The 18,770-nt window shown below is 35.2% G+C and overlaps 1 protein-coding gene across 3 annotated transcripts in view; it reads left to right on the plus strand.

Moving 5' to 3' along the window:
• LOC108681603 (proteoglycan 4) overlaps window positions 1-15,140 on the plus strand; it is a 54,937-nt gene extending 39,797 nt beyond the window's left edge. The window contains exons 13-14 of one of the 3 annotated variants that reach the window (XM_018170652.2): window positions 12,468-12,711; window positions 14,261-15,140. In XM_018170652.2, the coding sequence (XP_018026141.1) occupies window positions 12,468-12,711; window positions 14,261-14,272 (256 nt within the window). In that variant the 3' untranslated portion in view covers window positions 14,273-15,140. Of the gene's footprint in view, window positions 1-12,467; window positions 12,712-14,260 lie in introns of those variants that run through there. The other 2 variants (XM_018170653.1, XM_018170654.2) reach the window with 2 other exon arrangements.
• Window positions 15,141-18,770: the final 3,630 nt, after the last annotated feature.

Consider the following 18,770-nt stretch of genomic DNA (forward strand, 5'->3'; position numbering starts at 1 on the left):
TACCTGGAGGACCTCTCAGATGTGATATGGGTGTGCTATTTATTCCTGTTCCAAATATATTAACACCAGTCATTTTAATAAGTAAAACTTCTAAAGCCTACAGATTTTCCCGAACTCTAGATGTTACAAGATTATTTATACGATCAGTTAATATTTTGTTTAATTCTATGTTTTATCAGTTTCATTTTGTAGCATCAATTTAAGCTGATTAATTTCATTCTGATTTGATATAATATCTCTAGAAAACTCATGAAATTTGTTTTTAATATCCTTCATATCAATAATTATATATTCCATTTTTGTCTGCGAAACTGACCCCGCTCGTAACTCCATGACTTGATCTGTTACGTTATTAAATTTTACATCATTAATTGAAGCTAAATAATTGGACGCCAAGCTTTTGAATTTTTGATCAAATTCAGAAAAAGATATTTTCCCACCAATTTGTAACTCGAGGTTATGAATCCGCAATTTTGAAGTTTTAAGTTTTTCATTTACTAAATCTTCAAACGTCAAATGTTCTCTATGAATAGAATAGAATAGAAGTGTCGGCGTTGAAGAAATAGGCCCATGGCCTGTTGCCGATTCTTGAATTTTTTGTGACTTGATTCGCAAGGGATCCGGCCTTTGGAACCCGATCTTTCCATAACTGACGATTGATTGAGATAGCTGCTGGACTTATTGCCTGGTCCGTAATTTGCTAGGCATTTTAAGACTGAACATATGCTCCTGCATAGCTTCGTCTGGACTTATTGCCTGGTCCGTAATTTGCTAGGCATTTTAAGACAGAACATATTTCGGTGACCATACGACGTTTCCAAACTCTAGGTTCGGGAGCACGACAGCAACAAACTGCTTCATCGTTTCTGCATCTAGGAACTCGAAAGAGCGTCTGATCAGTCCAAGTCGCTTATTGGCTTTATTAACTTGACCTTCAATATGCTTAGAAAATTTCAACTCATTGTCGATATTAACTCCTAAATCCTTTTCCGTTGTCGACTTCGACATCATCATTCTGTCGTTTCAACCGTGTCTTCTTATACTGTTTGTACCATAGTTTTTCGAAAAAGTGACGCCAGAGGGCCGGCTAGGACAGTTGCTAACTCTTTGAGTAATCTGGGGGGAAGCCGTCTGGTCCACATGACTTGTTTGGATTTACAGCCATAAGGCGCTTGAGAACCTCTTCTTCTTGTATTTCAAAGCTTGTTGCTGTTGTAGTAAAATTCGGGGTCCCCCCGGTTTTACCCCGCGCCCTCAGTACGCGTATTGATACTTGTATCCGAACAACTTTATACTCACTAACCGGGAAAATCCAGAGCGAGGTAAAATTGCGATTGAACAGTGCTGCGCTTGAGAGAGCATGCAGGCGGCTCCGACATCGCGGCGCCTCTCAAGGTCAACGGAAAGGAAAGCTGGCTAGGGTGGAAATGATATCCACAGAGCTTTATTCCTTTTTCTTTACTGATACGGTTAAATTCGAGGAAGAAACAATCCAAAGATCAAATAGAGCTTTCAACATGTTAAAAGCAAACAGCCTAAAACGGAGTTTGCTCTAATTTTATACTCATCAGAGAGTTTATAAGCCGTCATTTTCCAAATTAGTCATTTGATAGTGATTCAACAATAGTATATTGATGATTTGGATCTTTATCGTTAGTCTGGAACAGAGCATTTGCATCATCACCTATCCTCATGCTTGACTCCATAAATCACTTTGTCATAATTTTCACAGAATCCGAAAATATGATTTAGAGGAATTGTAGCATTAAATTGACCATCAGCGGCTCCTAAATAATCACTACGTTCATTAAATCCGTCATTCCATTTTTCAGTTTTCGTAGTGTCAATACTCCGGAAGAACATATTCTCTTTGGAGATTCGTTGATAAGTTGTCAATCCTTTTAGAGTTGTAGCAATTCCAGGATAGCTATACCCCTCAATTTTCTCATTTCCGATTCTATAAGATACTCGATCGAATAAATACATCAAACCATTATTGATAATTGATATTTTATCATCTTGGAAATTAAAATTACTACCATCCTCTTTCGTTAAAGCTCCTTCGCGTAAAGACAACTGTCTGATGGTAGTAGAAACTGATCTTGATTCTGAATAATAATCTTGATATCATTGTGTTCACGATTTAAATCAGTTCCAATTTGAGGCTCATAATCATGAGTTTCGACTTTATGAATTGATTCATCAATTTGAATAGTTTCGTTCCACTGTAAGTTCTCCATTTTTATAAGAAATATTTTTTAAAGATTATTTAATATTTTTAGACCTTAAGGGCAATCGTACTGTTATTTCCTCACCTCTTGTATTCAAAAGATTTCTATTCTGATCTGTTAACCAAATTCGAATATTATAAATTGAAGGCTGATCTACGGTTAGATAAATTGGTTGACTAGGATTCTCTACAATTTTATATTCCGGGGGAACGTTAGGAAAAAATGTTTACAAAACATTGTGTAAATCCCCATTGAGATCTGATCCATTGATTATTCTGCAGTGAATAAATATTGCATTAACAGACATTATATTTACTATATTTGTAGTTTCATGTTCGTCAACACCTTCCAATACTCCATTGTTAAAACATAACAGAGTATGTAAACTGTTAGGTTTGTTGAAATAGATTTTCAAGTCAGGATCACGAATAGTTATAACGCATTTCAGACCATTGGTGTACGCTCTTATATCAATCGAATCTTCATCTCCAAGTGCATTTTTAATATACATATTGATACTCTCTATCTCTATCTATCGCCAGTTCATGAAATTTGTTTGTATCCAATTTTATTGCTGGTGTGAAATTCGTGTATATATCACTTTTTCTACAGGTAATAACAATGCTTTGGGATTCCACTTTCTTAAGGGGACCATGTCGGTCAAAATCTATTTTCTATATTTAGGGAAGAATCATCTCCAAACTTGGTCCACAGATGTAAAATCGAAAATGACGACTATTTTGTTCATGTGAATTTTTCGAAAAATGAAAGAAAATGTGAAATTCATAGAAAACGGCCAAGAAGGGGGTACTCTAAAAAGTTTATAACTGTTGAAATTCACATGCTACAACATCGAGACACGTATCATTTGATGCGTAAAGACAATATCTAGCGATTGTCGGGCCACTTTTTCAATTTTTTATTGGTTCTCTTGTTTTGATGATTTACCTGAAAAATTTCGAATTTTCGAAATCTCCCCCCCATCTTGCAATATATAATCCAAACTGAAACGAAATCAAAAAAATGGCTCGACAATTGCTAGATTTTTTAATTACAAATCGAATGGTATATGTCTCATCGCTGTAGCTTCAAAACTCTAGGAGTTATAAAGTTTGCCGTGACAAAAAGTGTGAATGTTCTGTACTGCCCGACAAAGTCCCGCGCGCATCCGAATTGCAACTCAATGTAGCAAAGATAAGAAACTAAACGTTCCTGGAGCTTGTAACAGTCAAGGATGGTGGGGCGACTACATGTACACCTCCCTGTTCAACGACAGGAGGGTGACTGAGCTTCACTCCGAGTAGAGACTCTATATATAGGCCCGGCAGAGAATTTCCTCCAGCCTTATTTATTAAAGACTCCCCCACCTCCCCCTCTTGCGGAATCTCTAGTGAACGCATAAATCAACGTGCAGGGATGGTAATGGTACCGTTGGATAGCTCAGAAGTTCAGCTTTAAGATGAGACTAAAAACCGGAGGAGCCAAACCCGTCGATTTTGGACCGACATGGTCCCCTTAAATATAATGGTCCCAATATAATGGTCCGACATGGTCCCCAATAGTTCAAACATCATGTTCATTTAATAAATTTCTTTTAAGAACTTCATGAGTGAGTGCCTGCAATTCATTAAAGACTCCTGTGTTTCCAGCATTCAGAGAGCCAAATAATAACTGATGTTTTGCAACAATATCATTAACGTTAGAAGGTATAACTATTATTTGTGATCCCGAAACATCTGAATCAGTATCCAGTCTTGATTCCGGAGTTTAATCCCGAGATGATGCCGGGCTTGCGGCTTTAATTCTAGCAACTTCATAACGCACCTTTTTTTTTGCATCGCTTTATGGAGTGGTTTGATGAATTTTTATACTTCTCTCCTTTGTTTGCTTTAATTGTTTCATCCGGCTTGAGATGAGCCTTAGTCTGTCTCAAAATTGCTAGGTAATTTGCAACATAATTTTCTTTATAGTTTTCATGGGCTTGTTTTGTTAATAACTCCCATAATCCGACAGTTCCCTCATAAACTTTATTACCAATCCCTAAATCGTTGTCTTGAATGGAGACAATTTTATCTCCTAGCATAGCATTTTTTCCATCAAATTTCATGCCATAAGCTTTGTCATACTCGTATCCAGGTTTGAAGGCTAGACTTAAATAAGTTTTAGCTATTGAACCAACTACTCCTTTTGAGTCGGATTCTTTTGAGTCTGGAGGATCTAATGCCAGTCTTTCAGCAGGTTTGATTGTTAATAATTCTCTGGGGGCATCTTTCAGAGCTAACCTTGTTTGCTTAGTTTCTTCTACCATTTTGGTGAGAGGTTCAATTAGAGGCTTATATACTTTTTTAGCATCATCGTATAAATCTTGTTCAATAATTTTTTGTGTGAATTGTTTTCTTAAGTCTCTTTTTAATTTTATAAAGTCTTGTTTTGTTTTTAAATCAATTTACGCCATTTTATTAAGTAAAATATCTCAATTAACTTGAACTCAATGTGTGTTCATTTTGAACTCAATGTGTGTTTAACTTAATGTCAATTCAACTCTATGTTAGTTCAGCTTCTGAAATCCAAGATGGATCATCATATCCCTTCCATTTGACTAACAATTTCCCTTTACTCTTTTTCAAAATTTTATCTATTCCATAAACATCGCTGCTATATTTTGATAATTCTTCTCCGTAAAAACTCCCTATTACTTCCTCCCCATTCATATCTTTCAACCCTAATTCATATCTTTCAACCTTTCGTTTCTAGTAGTTTAGAGATGATAAATAACTCACGTGTGAAATTAGGGAGATATCCTTTATTAAAACCCTTACGTTTTCTACTAATTCTGACACGATCTCCAATCTTGAACTTAGGCGTTCTCACAACAGTCCTTATCTTAGATTTGCATAGACTATTTTACTGTTCTGCTCCATTGAAGCATCACGGGGGGTAATTTTTATTGATCGATGATAACTTATCAACTATAATTAGTAATTATCAACTATATCTGGTAAAATATCCACCCACTTTTTTTGTCTTGGCGTACGTGAAATATTTTCACATTTTAGTCTTGAGGGTCCGATTAAATCTCTCAACAACTTGAGCCTTTGTTTGTATCAGTTGCAAACCATTGAACTTCAAACTTTTTGAATAACTCTTGTGTTTGCTTGTTAATGAACTCTAGACTTTCGCCTGTTTGAATTTTTTAGGGTATTCGTTCAGTAAAAAGCTTTTGGAAAGAGGTTTTAATCTCTTCACCAGTTTTTCTACGTATAGGAACTGCCCATGTATGTTTGCTAAAGATGTCAATCACAGTTAGGATGTAGTTTTTACCTTTATCTGTATACTTTTGCATATCAACTAAATCTGCCTGCCATTGATCATCAATCTTTGTTACTTTAACTCTTCTTGTGGTAAAATTATATTTTATTGGTTTATGTTGAGTGTAGGTTTCCTGTGACTCCAACCAATTCGTGACTTGCTTTCGTGATAAACCACTCCTACGAACAAGTTCATTTGTCCCCACGTAGCCGGTTTTAGGATCGTAATATATTTGATTTAGAATTTTACCACTCCTGTGAGTGGACTTTTACGTTTTTTGGTACTCCAAGACATACGTAACTTTTTCCAGCCATTATAGCATTAACTAACTTAACATCAGTTCTAACGTATTCAGACTCATTAGGATCTATCGCAATTTCAGACGCTTTCTTCGCTAGTATATCATCAGACTTGTTTCTGTCTTTAGTTTTTGAATGTGTACTATAAAATATATCATGCTCTCTACAAGCTTTATCCAGTGAATTAACTCCCTTATAACCTTCATTCATTCTTTTTTGCACCTTAGTGCCAGGGCCACAGAAGGAGTAGGTATGCATATCATTGAAAGAACCGTTGGGAACTTGCTCAGATTGAATGTTGAAGTGTAATTTTAAATGCATTTCTGGCAGTGGTAATTTCCTCAACATCGTGTTAAAAAATGCCGCTCCCAGTTTATTCATTACGAAGAAATGATTCCAGCTGGTTTAAATATTCACTATCATCGGTTGATAGTAGCTCAGGATAGTTTATTAATGTACTTTTATTGTAGACTATCATTTTTATTAGATTATTTTTTGGAGACTACTATCATCTTGCATTACAGTGGTTTAATGCTAGTGTATTAATACCGTCTGCTAATATATGTCTTTTATCATCATCGCCATTCAGAGCAATTTTATTGACCTCTTTTGTATACAATTCATGATTATCACTTTGGATATTATACATTGTTTTATATATAGTCCCATTGTTCAATGCTCTCTTATATTCTTCCATGGTTTTATTCCTTTCAATTACATTTCTCTTTATACCTTTAGCTTTCTTAGCTACAAAACATTTTGTTCGATAACAAAACAGCATTGCTCGAAGACCTACAAATTCTTCTATAGGAATGCTGCTAGTTCAATCTTTCATTTTACCGATTACTTTTTTGTTTTGATTTGAATAAGGAAATGATCTTTAGGATAATTCGATGTATCAAATAAGTCTTTATTATGCTTCATATCTTCATATAAGCCATCGGTTTTAATTTGATAAGAAAGCGAATCAGTATCGGTGAACAATAGCTCAACAATAGGTGAACAAGTTCTCAAAAACCTCACTTAATAACATGGTATCAACTTTAAGATAGAGATTATGGTAGTCTTTGAATGTTTTGCATTTGAATTCATCCCAAACCTCTTTAGCATGTCCATATTCTTCATCAGATCCATGCTTGTCATTGAATTTGTTGTAAAATTCATAAACTAATGGTAAACATAAACTAATGGTAAACTAATAGAGTTCATTTTATCATAGGTATCCATGTAATCGTATGGATATATACCTTTGTTTTGTTTCAATTTAAACTGCTCATTATTAGGGAAATGTTTTTTTAATTCTATATGCTCTGATAAGTTTTTTGATAATGCATCCAACGATGAAGACATGAATATGAAAGTGTCTCAGAATCTTAAGTCTCTTTTTATATCTCACTCTCTCCCAGTTTTTTATCTATATTCGTCCCGACTTTGATGGTCTGTGTGAAACTTATGTATTTTTGATCTGTCTCTGGTATAGCATTAATTTTACCAGACACGTTACCTAGTTCTTTAATAAACAGATATGAATCATAATTGGATAAGTTATGCATAAACACTGGGATAAAATTAGGAATTCTAATTTTAAAGTTGCATTTCAGATGCGCTGGACCTCTATAGTCTCCCGTTAGGTGGTTGTGGTCTCTAACCTTATAGTTTTCTTTAGTAAACTCTTCATTACAGACATAGCAAACTGTAGCATTTCGGTGTTCATAATATTTTTCATTTGATAAAAACATCTTTTCGGATATTGACTTAATAATTCATATACACGTTTTGTTTCTGCTTATAGATATTCTACAAATTTTTCCGATGCATCTTCACCATTATTTAACTCCAAGTTTGAGTACCTATCATCCTCGCATTTAGTATAGCGACAGAAAGTATTAGGCTCATGCTTTTGAATATTCCGAGTATAATTCGACGTGGAGTCTGGCCGACATGAATCAATACCTACCAAAGTCGATTCAAAATCAGCGTAAATTACAAAGGTATGCTTGCTAGTCTTTTGAAAGGCCTTGAATTTTAGTTTCTCATCACTATAAACATATTTGACGGGCGTGTGAACAGAGCAATAATCTTTATTTTTTCAAGTAGGTCTTCACGTGTAAATGCATGCAGGCAATATGGACATACATATTTAGTTCTATGACTTGCCTTATGAATAAATGGACTTAAAGACTTCATCAGAACATAATGACTTCAATTCTCATTTGTTATTAGCAATAATGACACCACATCTTTATTTTTAGTTTTAGTTATTCGAAGTGGGCATAGCTCCAAAGAATAATTCAAGCTATATACGTTTATGAAATATTATTCATCTTTTCAAATTTACCGATGTCTTTAATTTTCATAGGGAATTTTATATCTGCGAATTCCAACTCTTCAGCTTTCTTCTTTAATATTTTCGTTATTCTGTTAACCATTTTTCTGTCCCTGCAGAAGTGGCGTGCGACCTTCCACTTAAAGCACATGTTATCTTGGTTTTTAATATTTATTAACTTGATATTTATGATATTAATATATATTAACTTAATAATAATATATATTAACTTAATATTTATTAACATAATTTTGGATGTCTCAATTTTTCAGGCAATTCAATATAGCTAGAACCTCTTAAACGTTTGTATTCAATAATTTTAATTGTAAAGTTTAGCAACTTTTTTGATACCCATCCAGAAGAGTTATTCGTAAATTCTTCGATTCTGTGTACCAGGTTATCATACAGTCTTTTAATTGTATTTAAATTTATATGAATCCCTGAAAGTTCTATAGACCTGTTTGAATTAAACCAACCGGTATTATAGATTTGCTCACTACCTAATTTAAATTTATAAAACTCAACTTGTAAATTCAACTCTAATTTAATGTTATCGAATTTCGACTGTATAACATCTGAATAACTTCAGATGTTATATTCTTGTGAGACAACTTAGAATCGATCGTTCTGATATCATGATAAATATGTTCTTCGCATGTGTCATTAACAGCTTTTTTAATTTCCCCTCGCATGCATTCAAATTTATTTTTAAAATGTACATTTGAGTTTTCATGTACTCCAATATCATCCACTTCCAAATTACAAAGATTACAATAAAAGAGAGAACTGGCTATTATGCTATCATTTAGACGTTTTCTATGAGCGTTTGTTTGTTCATGCCTTTTCAAATTTTGAACTTCCCGATTACATATTACACATTTTGTCTCTGTATTGAAGTATGCATTGATACGATCGAATTGTTAATTGCTTTACGATGCTTTTGAGTTTCTATATGTATCTTTAGGTTTTTAACCACTGTGTTACAAACTTCACAGTTGTTCATGCTGACAATATTTGCTTCCATTTTGCTTAAAAAATGTATCCAAAGAGATTTCACATTATATGTATGTTTTTTCGCATGATTTACATGAAATGATTTATAAACTCTCATTTTACTTACAAAATTTATCCAAAGGGTTTTATAGTGTGCTTTAATTAAGGTGTGTTTTCCGCATGACATTCATTAGATGATTCGTTAGCTCTCATTTTATATAGAAAAAATAAAAAACACATTGAAAAAATTCTTTTATTCTAATACATTTATTTGCTTATAATATATTAACATTGAATTATTATACTGAAGTTAAGGTTAAGGGGATCGTCTGTTCAAAATCAAAGATTTTGGCTTTTCCAGTCTATATGCTCATGTTAAAGTTGACATTGATGAATCCAACGGTATCAAAATCATCTTATTACCCCCAAAATCATCGAACAATGGGGGTAATTTTCGATTTTTCAATCTACGGAAAATTTGTAAAAAATGTTGACCTCACCCTCAAAAATTGGAATCCCGAAAAAAGCTACGACCGATCGACAGATATGGTATTTAAGCATCGAATGATATGCGTCGCGATATTGTAGCTTGAAAATCGTAGGAGGAGATAGATTTCTACAGTACCACTTTTATGACCGTTTTCTAAGAATTTCGCGTTTTCTTTCTTTTTTTCTTTCATACACGCATAGTTAATCACCGACAGCATTGTTGTCGGTGACGCACGGCGTGCGCCACGTTTATCACCACCTCACAGCTTCTCCCATGTCTCCGCCCACTGACGTAAGACCTGCAAAAGCCTCAAGAGGTGCTTCGGATCAAACCCTGGGGTAGCGACTATCAAGACGCGTCGCTAGCCACTAGGTCTTGTCTTGTGTGTAGCCACTAGTCGAGGTCTTGTGCACTAGATGGTGAAATTTTACATATGAATTCCCGAAATTCGTTGGTAATGAATTTTCAGATATAAGCAAACTATATGAGTTCGATAGCACATACAAAGGCTTTAATGGGTATGAAACTGTCGTTGCAGGAGAGAGAACGGTGGTAATACTATGAGAAATGAGTGAGTCATAGCTGCAAATCCAGTTTTTCAATGAGCAGTATTAAAAGAAAATGAAGTAACCTTCTGAATTAGGTAGAGTAACTGTGCTAAACTGAGGCGCTTATTTGCTCTGTATATTTTTGGTACGCGATCAATAAGAAATGATCACCATATGAAATATCCACACTCGACGGGAGTTCAGTGCTTAATGTATTACAGATCAACGAGCGGTCAAGGACAAATATGTTCTAGAACACCCTCGATATTAGAGATGCATTTACCTCTGGCCTCTGCTAGACCGGTCCTGGATCTGGAGCGAGTTTTTGTGGAGGCTAATTTGAGAGCGCCTTCAGCTACTGTCTGGTGTGCACCACGAAAAAAATTGACTCAAGGCTTCACGCAGGTTTGACTCAAATCACTCAAGCCTGGTAAATGAGCAGGTTTTATCCGGGAGTAATTGGTTAATTTTGTGTTCGTAATAATATTGAAGGAGGTTTTATTCGGGGGTAATTGGTTAATTTTGTTGGGTAAGATTCGAAATAAGATTGTGGTAACCTATGATTTAAACTGTTTATGCAAAATGTTACCATGAGCTCGGTTCAGTAACTACTGCAATATTTTCTCGCCTAATGGATTTCCGGCAAGTTTGGTGTTTGCCCGAATCGAGAAATTCATGTAGAAGCGATACAGCGAGGTTGTTCACGAGCGCGATAGTAGGAATGTTGTTTATTGTTCTTTTCCCTACTTCGGCTCTGCGTCCGAATCTATGTCAAGAGAATTGAAAATCTTGTTCAATAAATACTTCCGAATGTCAATCTTCATGTTGTGATGGTTAACAATTTCAAAATCGGTTGTTTCTTCAGATACAAAGATATGCCTCCTATTCATATGCGATCGCCCCAAGATTTAGAATCCTTGTACATTTTCAAACTTAGACTCAGCAGATTTAAGGGGATCGACCTGGCTAAAATCGATCAATTTTGGCTTTTCCGGTTTTTCTACTCATCTTAAAGCTGGAATTCTGTTCTTTCAAATGGTACCACTGCCATCTCTCTACGTGTTTTTATTTTCACATTTTACGTATGTATGTGAAGTTTCATGACAATCGGATAATAACTGTAGAAGTTTTCAAAATGCCAGGTCGATCCCCTTAACTCCTAACTTTTTGAAACTGTGAATAGACAGGTTTTGCTGTTTTTTTCTTATGCTTTGTCTTCCATTTGTAAATTTAGATTTCAAATTCGGTTCCATGACTTGCAATTGTACTAGCTTGCGATTTTATTTGCATTATAAAATCTTCGAACTGCCGATGGAGCTGGACTCCTAAAAGTTTTCTACAAAGATATGATGAACTTTTGTTGTATTTTTATTTTATTTTAAATTTCTAAGAATGAATGTTTTATGTATTAGCTAATAATTTTGAGCGGTGAACTTTAAAGCATCTCATGGTGGAATGTGGGACAGAAGAATGAGAGAGGAAGAAAAATTATGTCGGGATCGAATCGAAGGTAAGGAGATTAGATTAATGTCGTGGGCTATGAGAGAAAAGACGAGGAGTTGACTGCTGTGACTGTGTTTTTTTCAGTGAGAGCAACTTGACTTTGGCTTAGAGTACTGAATCGAGTTTCGAGAGCGTGCATGCGGAGGTGGGAGGATAGCACGAAATTGTCTAATCAGTTGCCTAGTCTGACGACAAGCTTTTTTAACAAAGGCATACAAAAGCTGGTCCCAAGATACGACAATTGCCTCGATATTATTGAGAATTTTCAGGAAAATAATGTATTTTCAAGTGCATAGGCTGCTGATTTTTTGTCAAAATGGTACTTACTTTAAAAACAAGCCTCGTATATTCTTTGGCACATTAATTGCAAAACTCACCATTTATATTGTTTGTATATTTGTCCTTTTGTCACATCCACTTGAAAAATCCTAAATATGTTTGTACCTAACTTGAATATGTTTTGCAAATTTCATTTATGAATCGAGAAATCAGTTTCCAAGCAAGTTGATTTCATTTAATTTTTTCGTGATGTTTTTAGGTTGATAGATTGCACTGTTTCCTTTTCTAAAAGTAAGAATAATTTTATAATAATGAAGGAAAATGTGCAATCTCAAAATTAAATTTTATTTGATGCAGATTAATAGTTACCTGTTTTTTATTGGATCATGTTTTCTATAAATACTTTTTGTTTGAAACTACATGATTCTTTATCCACTTCACTACTGGAGAGGATATTTGCTTAAACCTAACTTCGGGTTATTTTTACAGCTCCTCTTGGTCCCCTGCCGGATTAACTCATCGATACGAGATACCGACGACCAATAAGTGCTTGGGTTCTTTGCGCAGCATCGATACATTTTTCTACTATAGAAGCAATGTCCCCCGAAATTTGTTCTCAATATTCGTAGAAATGCTCGATAACCTCAAGAGTACGCACGCTGTAGGGGATGATGCCGGAACCCTCAGCTCAGAAAGTAAATTCGACCGCTCAGTTACCGTGATAAAAAAAAAAGTGAGTACTGCCGTGATCGAAAAAGAAGTGAGTATGCCATGATCGAAAAAGATATGAGTAGAATTACGATGTTTCTCAACAGGTGAAGATGAATAATAATGATGGAGTTTTGCAATTAGGTCCAGTTCGAGGTTACTGCTCATTCCCATTTGAAACACTCTAATTAACGTCCCTTTATTCCAGTCTTGACATGATACCACAACAGGCAAAAATCAAAATTATAAGTTACATTTCATAAGTCACCAAATGAAAATTCGTAGTTATCAATGATGAGATGTTAAGTTATTCTGTTTTATTCTGTCCTTCTTGCTATACATAGTATAGGAGCTTATTAAAAAAATTGGTTTACTCAGGGCCAATTCAATTACATGATTATATACCCATTATTTTTCATCCCAGTTTATCCTGTTAACTTAGCTAACCGGCATTAATCAATCCGAAAATAATTCATGTAAGATATTTCTTTTGAATATATAATTCATTGAGATGCTTGAAATAATTTCCAGAGCAGGAATGCTTATATTAATCAAACAAAGAACAAGGCTATGAGGCATTTTACAAAATTCAATACACAATTCTTGAAACTCTGCAATGGATATCACAAGCAATGTAATCTTATATTTAATATATTCATATCGATATTGAGTTAATATAATTAATATGTTTGAATTCATGTATAAAAATATTATCGAAATCCCGGAGAACTATCCAAGCACGTTCATACCGGGTTTAGATTCATTGGCTTCAGAAGAGGTGTTGGTTCCACTATCAATACATTAGTCATGAGTTATCGTGAGTCAGTTGTCACGCGATCGCATGTCGATGGCTCAATGAAATACGCAAATCCTTAAGCAGAGATTCATTCAAATTATTTATTAATTTGCCGTCAAGTTCTGTCGGGTCATTGCCAGGAGCGGTGCAAAGCTCTAATGAAAAACTACGAAGGTGAAAAACTAGGCAATATTAAACAGAATGTTGAACAGTAAAATTTCCAAGAATAGATGAATTAGCTTGAGGTTTACTGCGTCTCAAAACGTCAATTATCCTATTGGAGTCTCTTAAATAGTCTAACGGGCATGGATTCGTCGAATCTTGGTACTGAAATCGATTATTCTTGTTATTGTTCGTCACTTATTTTTTCTTTAGGCCCGGTCTCCGCCATGCTTCTCGTTTACCGAGGAATTAAGGATAGAGGAACTAACATAATGGAACTGGGATGTTCAATCCCAGTTCTCCTAGGTCAGATGGGGACCGTCTCCCGTCGTTGTTATCCATTAATTCCGTTCTGATGTTAAAGTCATTGATATTAGAGTCACTTTTGCTCTCGTTGAGATGAAGTCATGGTTATGGAAGAGGGCATCGAAGTCAAGAAGGGCATTGGAAGAGAGAGCAAAATCTTTGACTTAAAAGTGATGGAGCTTTTTGCTAACCAGTTACACAGGCCATAATGAATTTTGTGTATTGAATTAAGTCTGTTCAGCAATTCAGTTTGCATACGTGTCTCGCCACTTGAAGCCATCAATGTTAACTTGCTACTCTGCCTTCACAGATATGTACTTAATAGTGAAGGATCGAGCAGCTGCCAAGTGGCGACTACAGACACAACTGCACTAGGACCTGCAGCTCCAACAACTGCATAACACCCAGCATCTGTTACTACATGACCAGCAGCAACAACACTTACAGTATCAGTATCAACACCAGCACCAGATACGTCCACTAGTATATATCACTGATTCGCTCATTTCAAATCCATTTGTAGAACAAAGGCAGAACTAGCGGTTCTGCATTTGTTCTACAAATGATACTCTGCATCGGTACAAATGATATACATCGATACTCTAGAAAATGCGTTTACATATAATCATGCACCAACGTAATGACAGTTCATCAGAAGATAGGATAACCGTTTGAATTAATTAAACCTCTTGTTCGGGAGTTAATCTTTCTCTTGCAAAGAATGGTAGACTTTAATTACACCACTTATTATCTTTACGACGATCTATGATGAGGAGTTACAATAAAAATGATCGGTTGCATGAGACTTTTGCATGGAGCCATGACAGTCTGATAGTTTCCAGGTCTCACATCCGTATAACAGTTTTGTTATACGGATGTGAGACCTGGAAACTAACAAAGGGAGAAGAGAGGAAACTAGATATCTTTCAGACCAAATGCTTACGGAAGATTTGCAAGATCCGATGGCAGCAACACATCTCAAACAAGTCGGTTCTTGATATGACAGAAGTGGAGAAAATCAGTGATGTGGTGAGGAGACGGAGGTGGAACTGGGTGGGACATGTGTTGAGGAAGGACAGAGCAAGCGACTGTGCTGTGGCCCTCGGGTGGGCACCTGAAGGAAGGAGGAAGAGAGGACGCCCAAAAACAACTTGGAGGCGAATGGTGGAAGAGGAGAGAAACCGAGCAGGCTGGAACTCGTGGAACATAGCACGGCAGGCAGCTGCAAACCGGACCCAGTGGAGGAGTGACGTCCAAGCCTTGTGCGCCTTATGGCGCGGAGAGAACTGAACTGAACTGAATGACAGTCTGATTCTAGGTCATCCAAGAATTTGTTTCCTCAAGTTCATCCGGCAGAGAAATGTCGCTCATATTTCGTGGCTTGTTTAGTATGATAAGGATAATGTATTTCAATCTCATTTTAGTTAGATAATTTTACGAAATATTCAATAATATTGTGGACACCAACTATTTTTAGATGTACCGCTCATCTATATCACTCGCTTATATGTATATCAATATATCACTTGTGTTGTGAACGCAACATTTGTCTTAGGATAATAGCTTAATTCTGTGGTCTTGCGATGTGTTTTTGTTCATTCTTCATCTGTCAGCAGAGGTGTACAGACCGAACTTAGATCAGGATTGAATTTTGGTGAGCCTAGTTCTCATGTTTGAATATTTCGTAATTTCTTGAGCATTTAATTTCTCAGTAATTACTTGAATATTTTCGAATATTGTTTATAAATCCAATAACCTTTTTTCTTTGAATAAATTTTGTATTTGTACCGGTTTCTTTCCAGAAACCGTGTCTTCTGGGAATATAAAGCACAAATGAACCTATGGATGCATGCGTATTCACTTAATCCTGCCATAGACAACAGTTGCGCTGTAAAGCAATAAATAGTCCGCAACAACTCTCATTATATTTGCTTCCGTAATTTTTTTTATCCTCAATAGCCTGTCATTTTCTCCGTCTGTATTTATCTTCTATTTGAGTTTGGATAATTAATTGATAAAAATGAGATATAATTAAAGTGATATTGAAACCGTTTTTTCAAGAAATTTCTTTAATAAATATGAAGTTTCCAAAAAAACATCAATAACTAGAACAACTTTGGCATTACCGAGCAGCATGTAGAAGAAAAATATTTCAATTGTGAAATTTTAAAACATTTCGTTAAATGTGACTAATGGAAAATGGTGTATTTAGTTATGGATGATAATATCCATTAAGGATTCTCCAAAAATGCTGGATCAATTGCATCAATGGCATACATGCAGCTCTTACTTTTTTTAATTCAAGGAATTTCTCAACCTTTACTTTGAAACCTTCTTTAAAAAAATTCATCCAAATCGTTAGTATTTTCAAGCCAGAATTATGGTAGAATTCAATACAATTGAGGTCTACGAATTCAATTACTATTTTCGAACTTCGTTTCTTCCACCCGATAAACTCGAGAAATGCGTTCAAGCTTGCGTCTCTATTAAATGACAAGGGTTCGGGAGTTATACAACAAAATAGTCTTGAATCAGAGTATTCGTCGTAACAGACGACTAGACTCGTACCAATAAAACTGTAGACGAATAAAAAGTTTTAAAGCAAAGAATAATCTTACGATTACCAAGATTTCAATAATTAAGCTAAAGCTCCACGATTTCCCCTTCAAACAGGAGAATATAGAAAGCGTATGTACAATAATAAAGTTATTGTATAATAAATCTTAACTGTCTCGATAAACGTGGGTCATGAGGTTTAATAAACAGAAGAGAAATTTTTATAAGATTTAAAACGTAAATATTACCGTAATTTGAGTTTTGTAGGTAGCCAGTAAATTCAGAAATGTTGGAAGAAGAAACCTTAATTCTAAGAACAAATCTTTCAGAGGCTAAAACATTTTTTACAAAAGTCCATTTTAAAACGGGCCAACAAAAATCAGGCCAAAAGCAAGCAAGAACTTGGCACAGGGTTCTCAGCTGAATGAACTTGTCCTCTTAATTAAAAACCAATAATTATCATTCAATAACTGATACGTCGATGAAACATTTCTAATTCTCAAGCATCCCGCCAAAATAAGCACGGAGCATAAATTCTACAATAGCTTGTTATTTCTCAATTGCACTGTTACTAAATCTCACGGCCGTTTTCAGACTACCTTTTCCAAAAATTGACGTTCATGTACCGGTTTAAAAAACATCTTTCTCAGCTTCTGTTCATTTCGATTCATGTTGAATGCATTTAAAAAACTAATTCATCGCGGCATTCGTATTAGTTTAAAAGGATGGCATCATGAAGAGCAATGCTGATAAACGAAGTGGGAGACCTCCAGTCATTATTGATTAACTGATTCAAAAAGTGAACAGTAAAGTGAAGGAGAACGGACGATTCCCGATTTCGTTCTTATAGCTGAAAATTTCCCTGTTGACTCAGAAAGTGTTTTATAAGAAATTGTCTAAATCGGTTGTCTAATCGAAAGGCAAGCTTCGCTGGCATACCAGCTGAGTGGTCCAAAGATATGATAAATGCTTAAATATTAATAGAAATTATGTAGATATGAGTTTTGTAGAAATAAAATATTGCCTTTAAAACAAATCAATTATTCTACAATTTTTTAACGGCTCTTATTTCAAAAACACACCTTACATTAAAAACGTACCTCAAGTTTTTTGAAATTTTTGTTGAGAATTTTCAGTCGGCAATAGGAATTCAGCGGTATTTTTTAAGTTTAGTTCAGCAGGACTGTGGTCACGAGAGATCAAATGATGATGAGGGTTATATAGAGGTGAATTGAGACATCAGGAAGATGAAGGCGGTGAGTGACGTGCTGATGTTGACATGAGACAAGGTCACGGTCAGTTGTTTGTAACCCTAGCTCTCTGGGACGAGGTTGAGGGACAGGGCGGCGCGTACTGCAGGAGGAGGGTGGGATGATGGGGGAGGGGGCGTGCAAACAGCAGGTACTACGCTGACAGAAAATTGACCGCTGTTTTGAGACACTTAAGTGTCTCAAGGCCTCTCCGATCGAGTTAAATCTAGGTTAAAATAATAAAGCGAGTTGTCAAAACTGTACTGAGACAATTGAAGCACAATCAATTTCCAAGAAGGCTAAATAAGTTGATTGTACGCGTTATGTTAATGTCTAGTGACCAATAATCAACATAATTTTGAGCATTGCGATATCCTTAAACTAAGACTTATAGTTCAAATGATAGGTCCGCCTATATAGAACGTAATTAAATTGCTCTTTGATAAGCTGATATTTTATACATATCTTATAGGGGCTTATTCGCTCGCATCACATTCATTGACTTATTATAGATACATAATTTAAGTTTTAGCAGCAATAGGTTTTTCCACGAATACATTTTTGTTCATATTAGATAATTTCATGGATTGAAATTAGTTTGACATTGAATTTCGAACTGTTTTACTTTGTCTCTAAACGTATTAGTTTAAACAATTTTGTTTTGGTTCAATGATTTCCAATCGTTTCTATTTCGATGATCAACGTACATATTGTGAAAGCAAATCTGTTTTATTAAAACACTTTTCTTGTTATTATCCGTCCATTTCTTAAAGCAGCTCTCTTGTTTTAATTTTACAGTGCAAACATTAATATATATACTCAATAATTGTTTAATAAACTTCAATAATTCAAGCCAAGCTAGATGGTCATGCATATTTCGCTCATATGTATCATATCCAATAATAATAAAGTGCCAAGTGCCATTAAAAACAGCATGCTAACAATGCAGCCGTGTAAACTTATTCCCTTGTGATCAAAATCAGATTTTTTAGCACCCAGTTATTATTGAAAAAA

The sequence above is a fragment of the Hyalella azteca genome, unplaced genomic scaffold (genome assembly GCF_000764305.2).
Source record: "Hyalella azteca isolate HAZT.00-mixed unplaced genomic scaffold, Hazt_2.0.2 contig3861, whole genome shotgun sequence".
Classification (NCBI taxonomy): Eukaryota; Metazoa; Arthropoda; class Malacostraca; order Amphipoda; family Hyalellidae; genus Hyalella; species Hyalella azteca.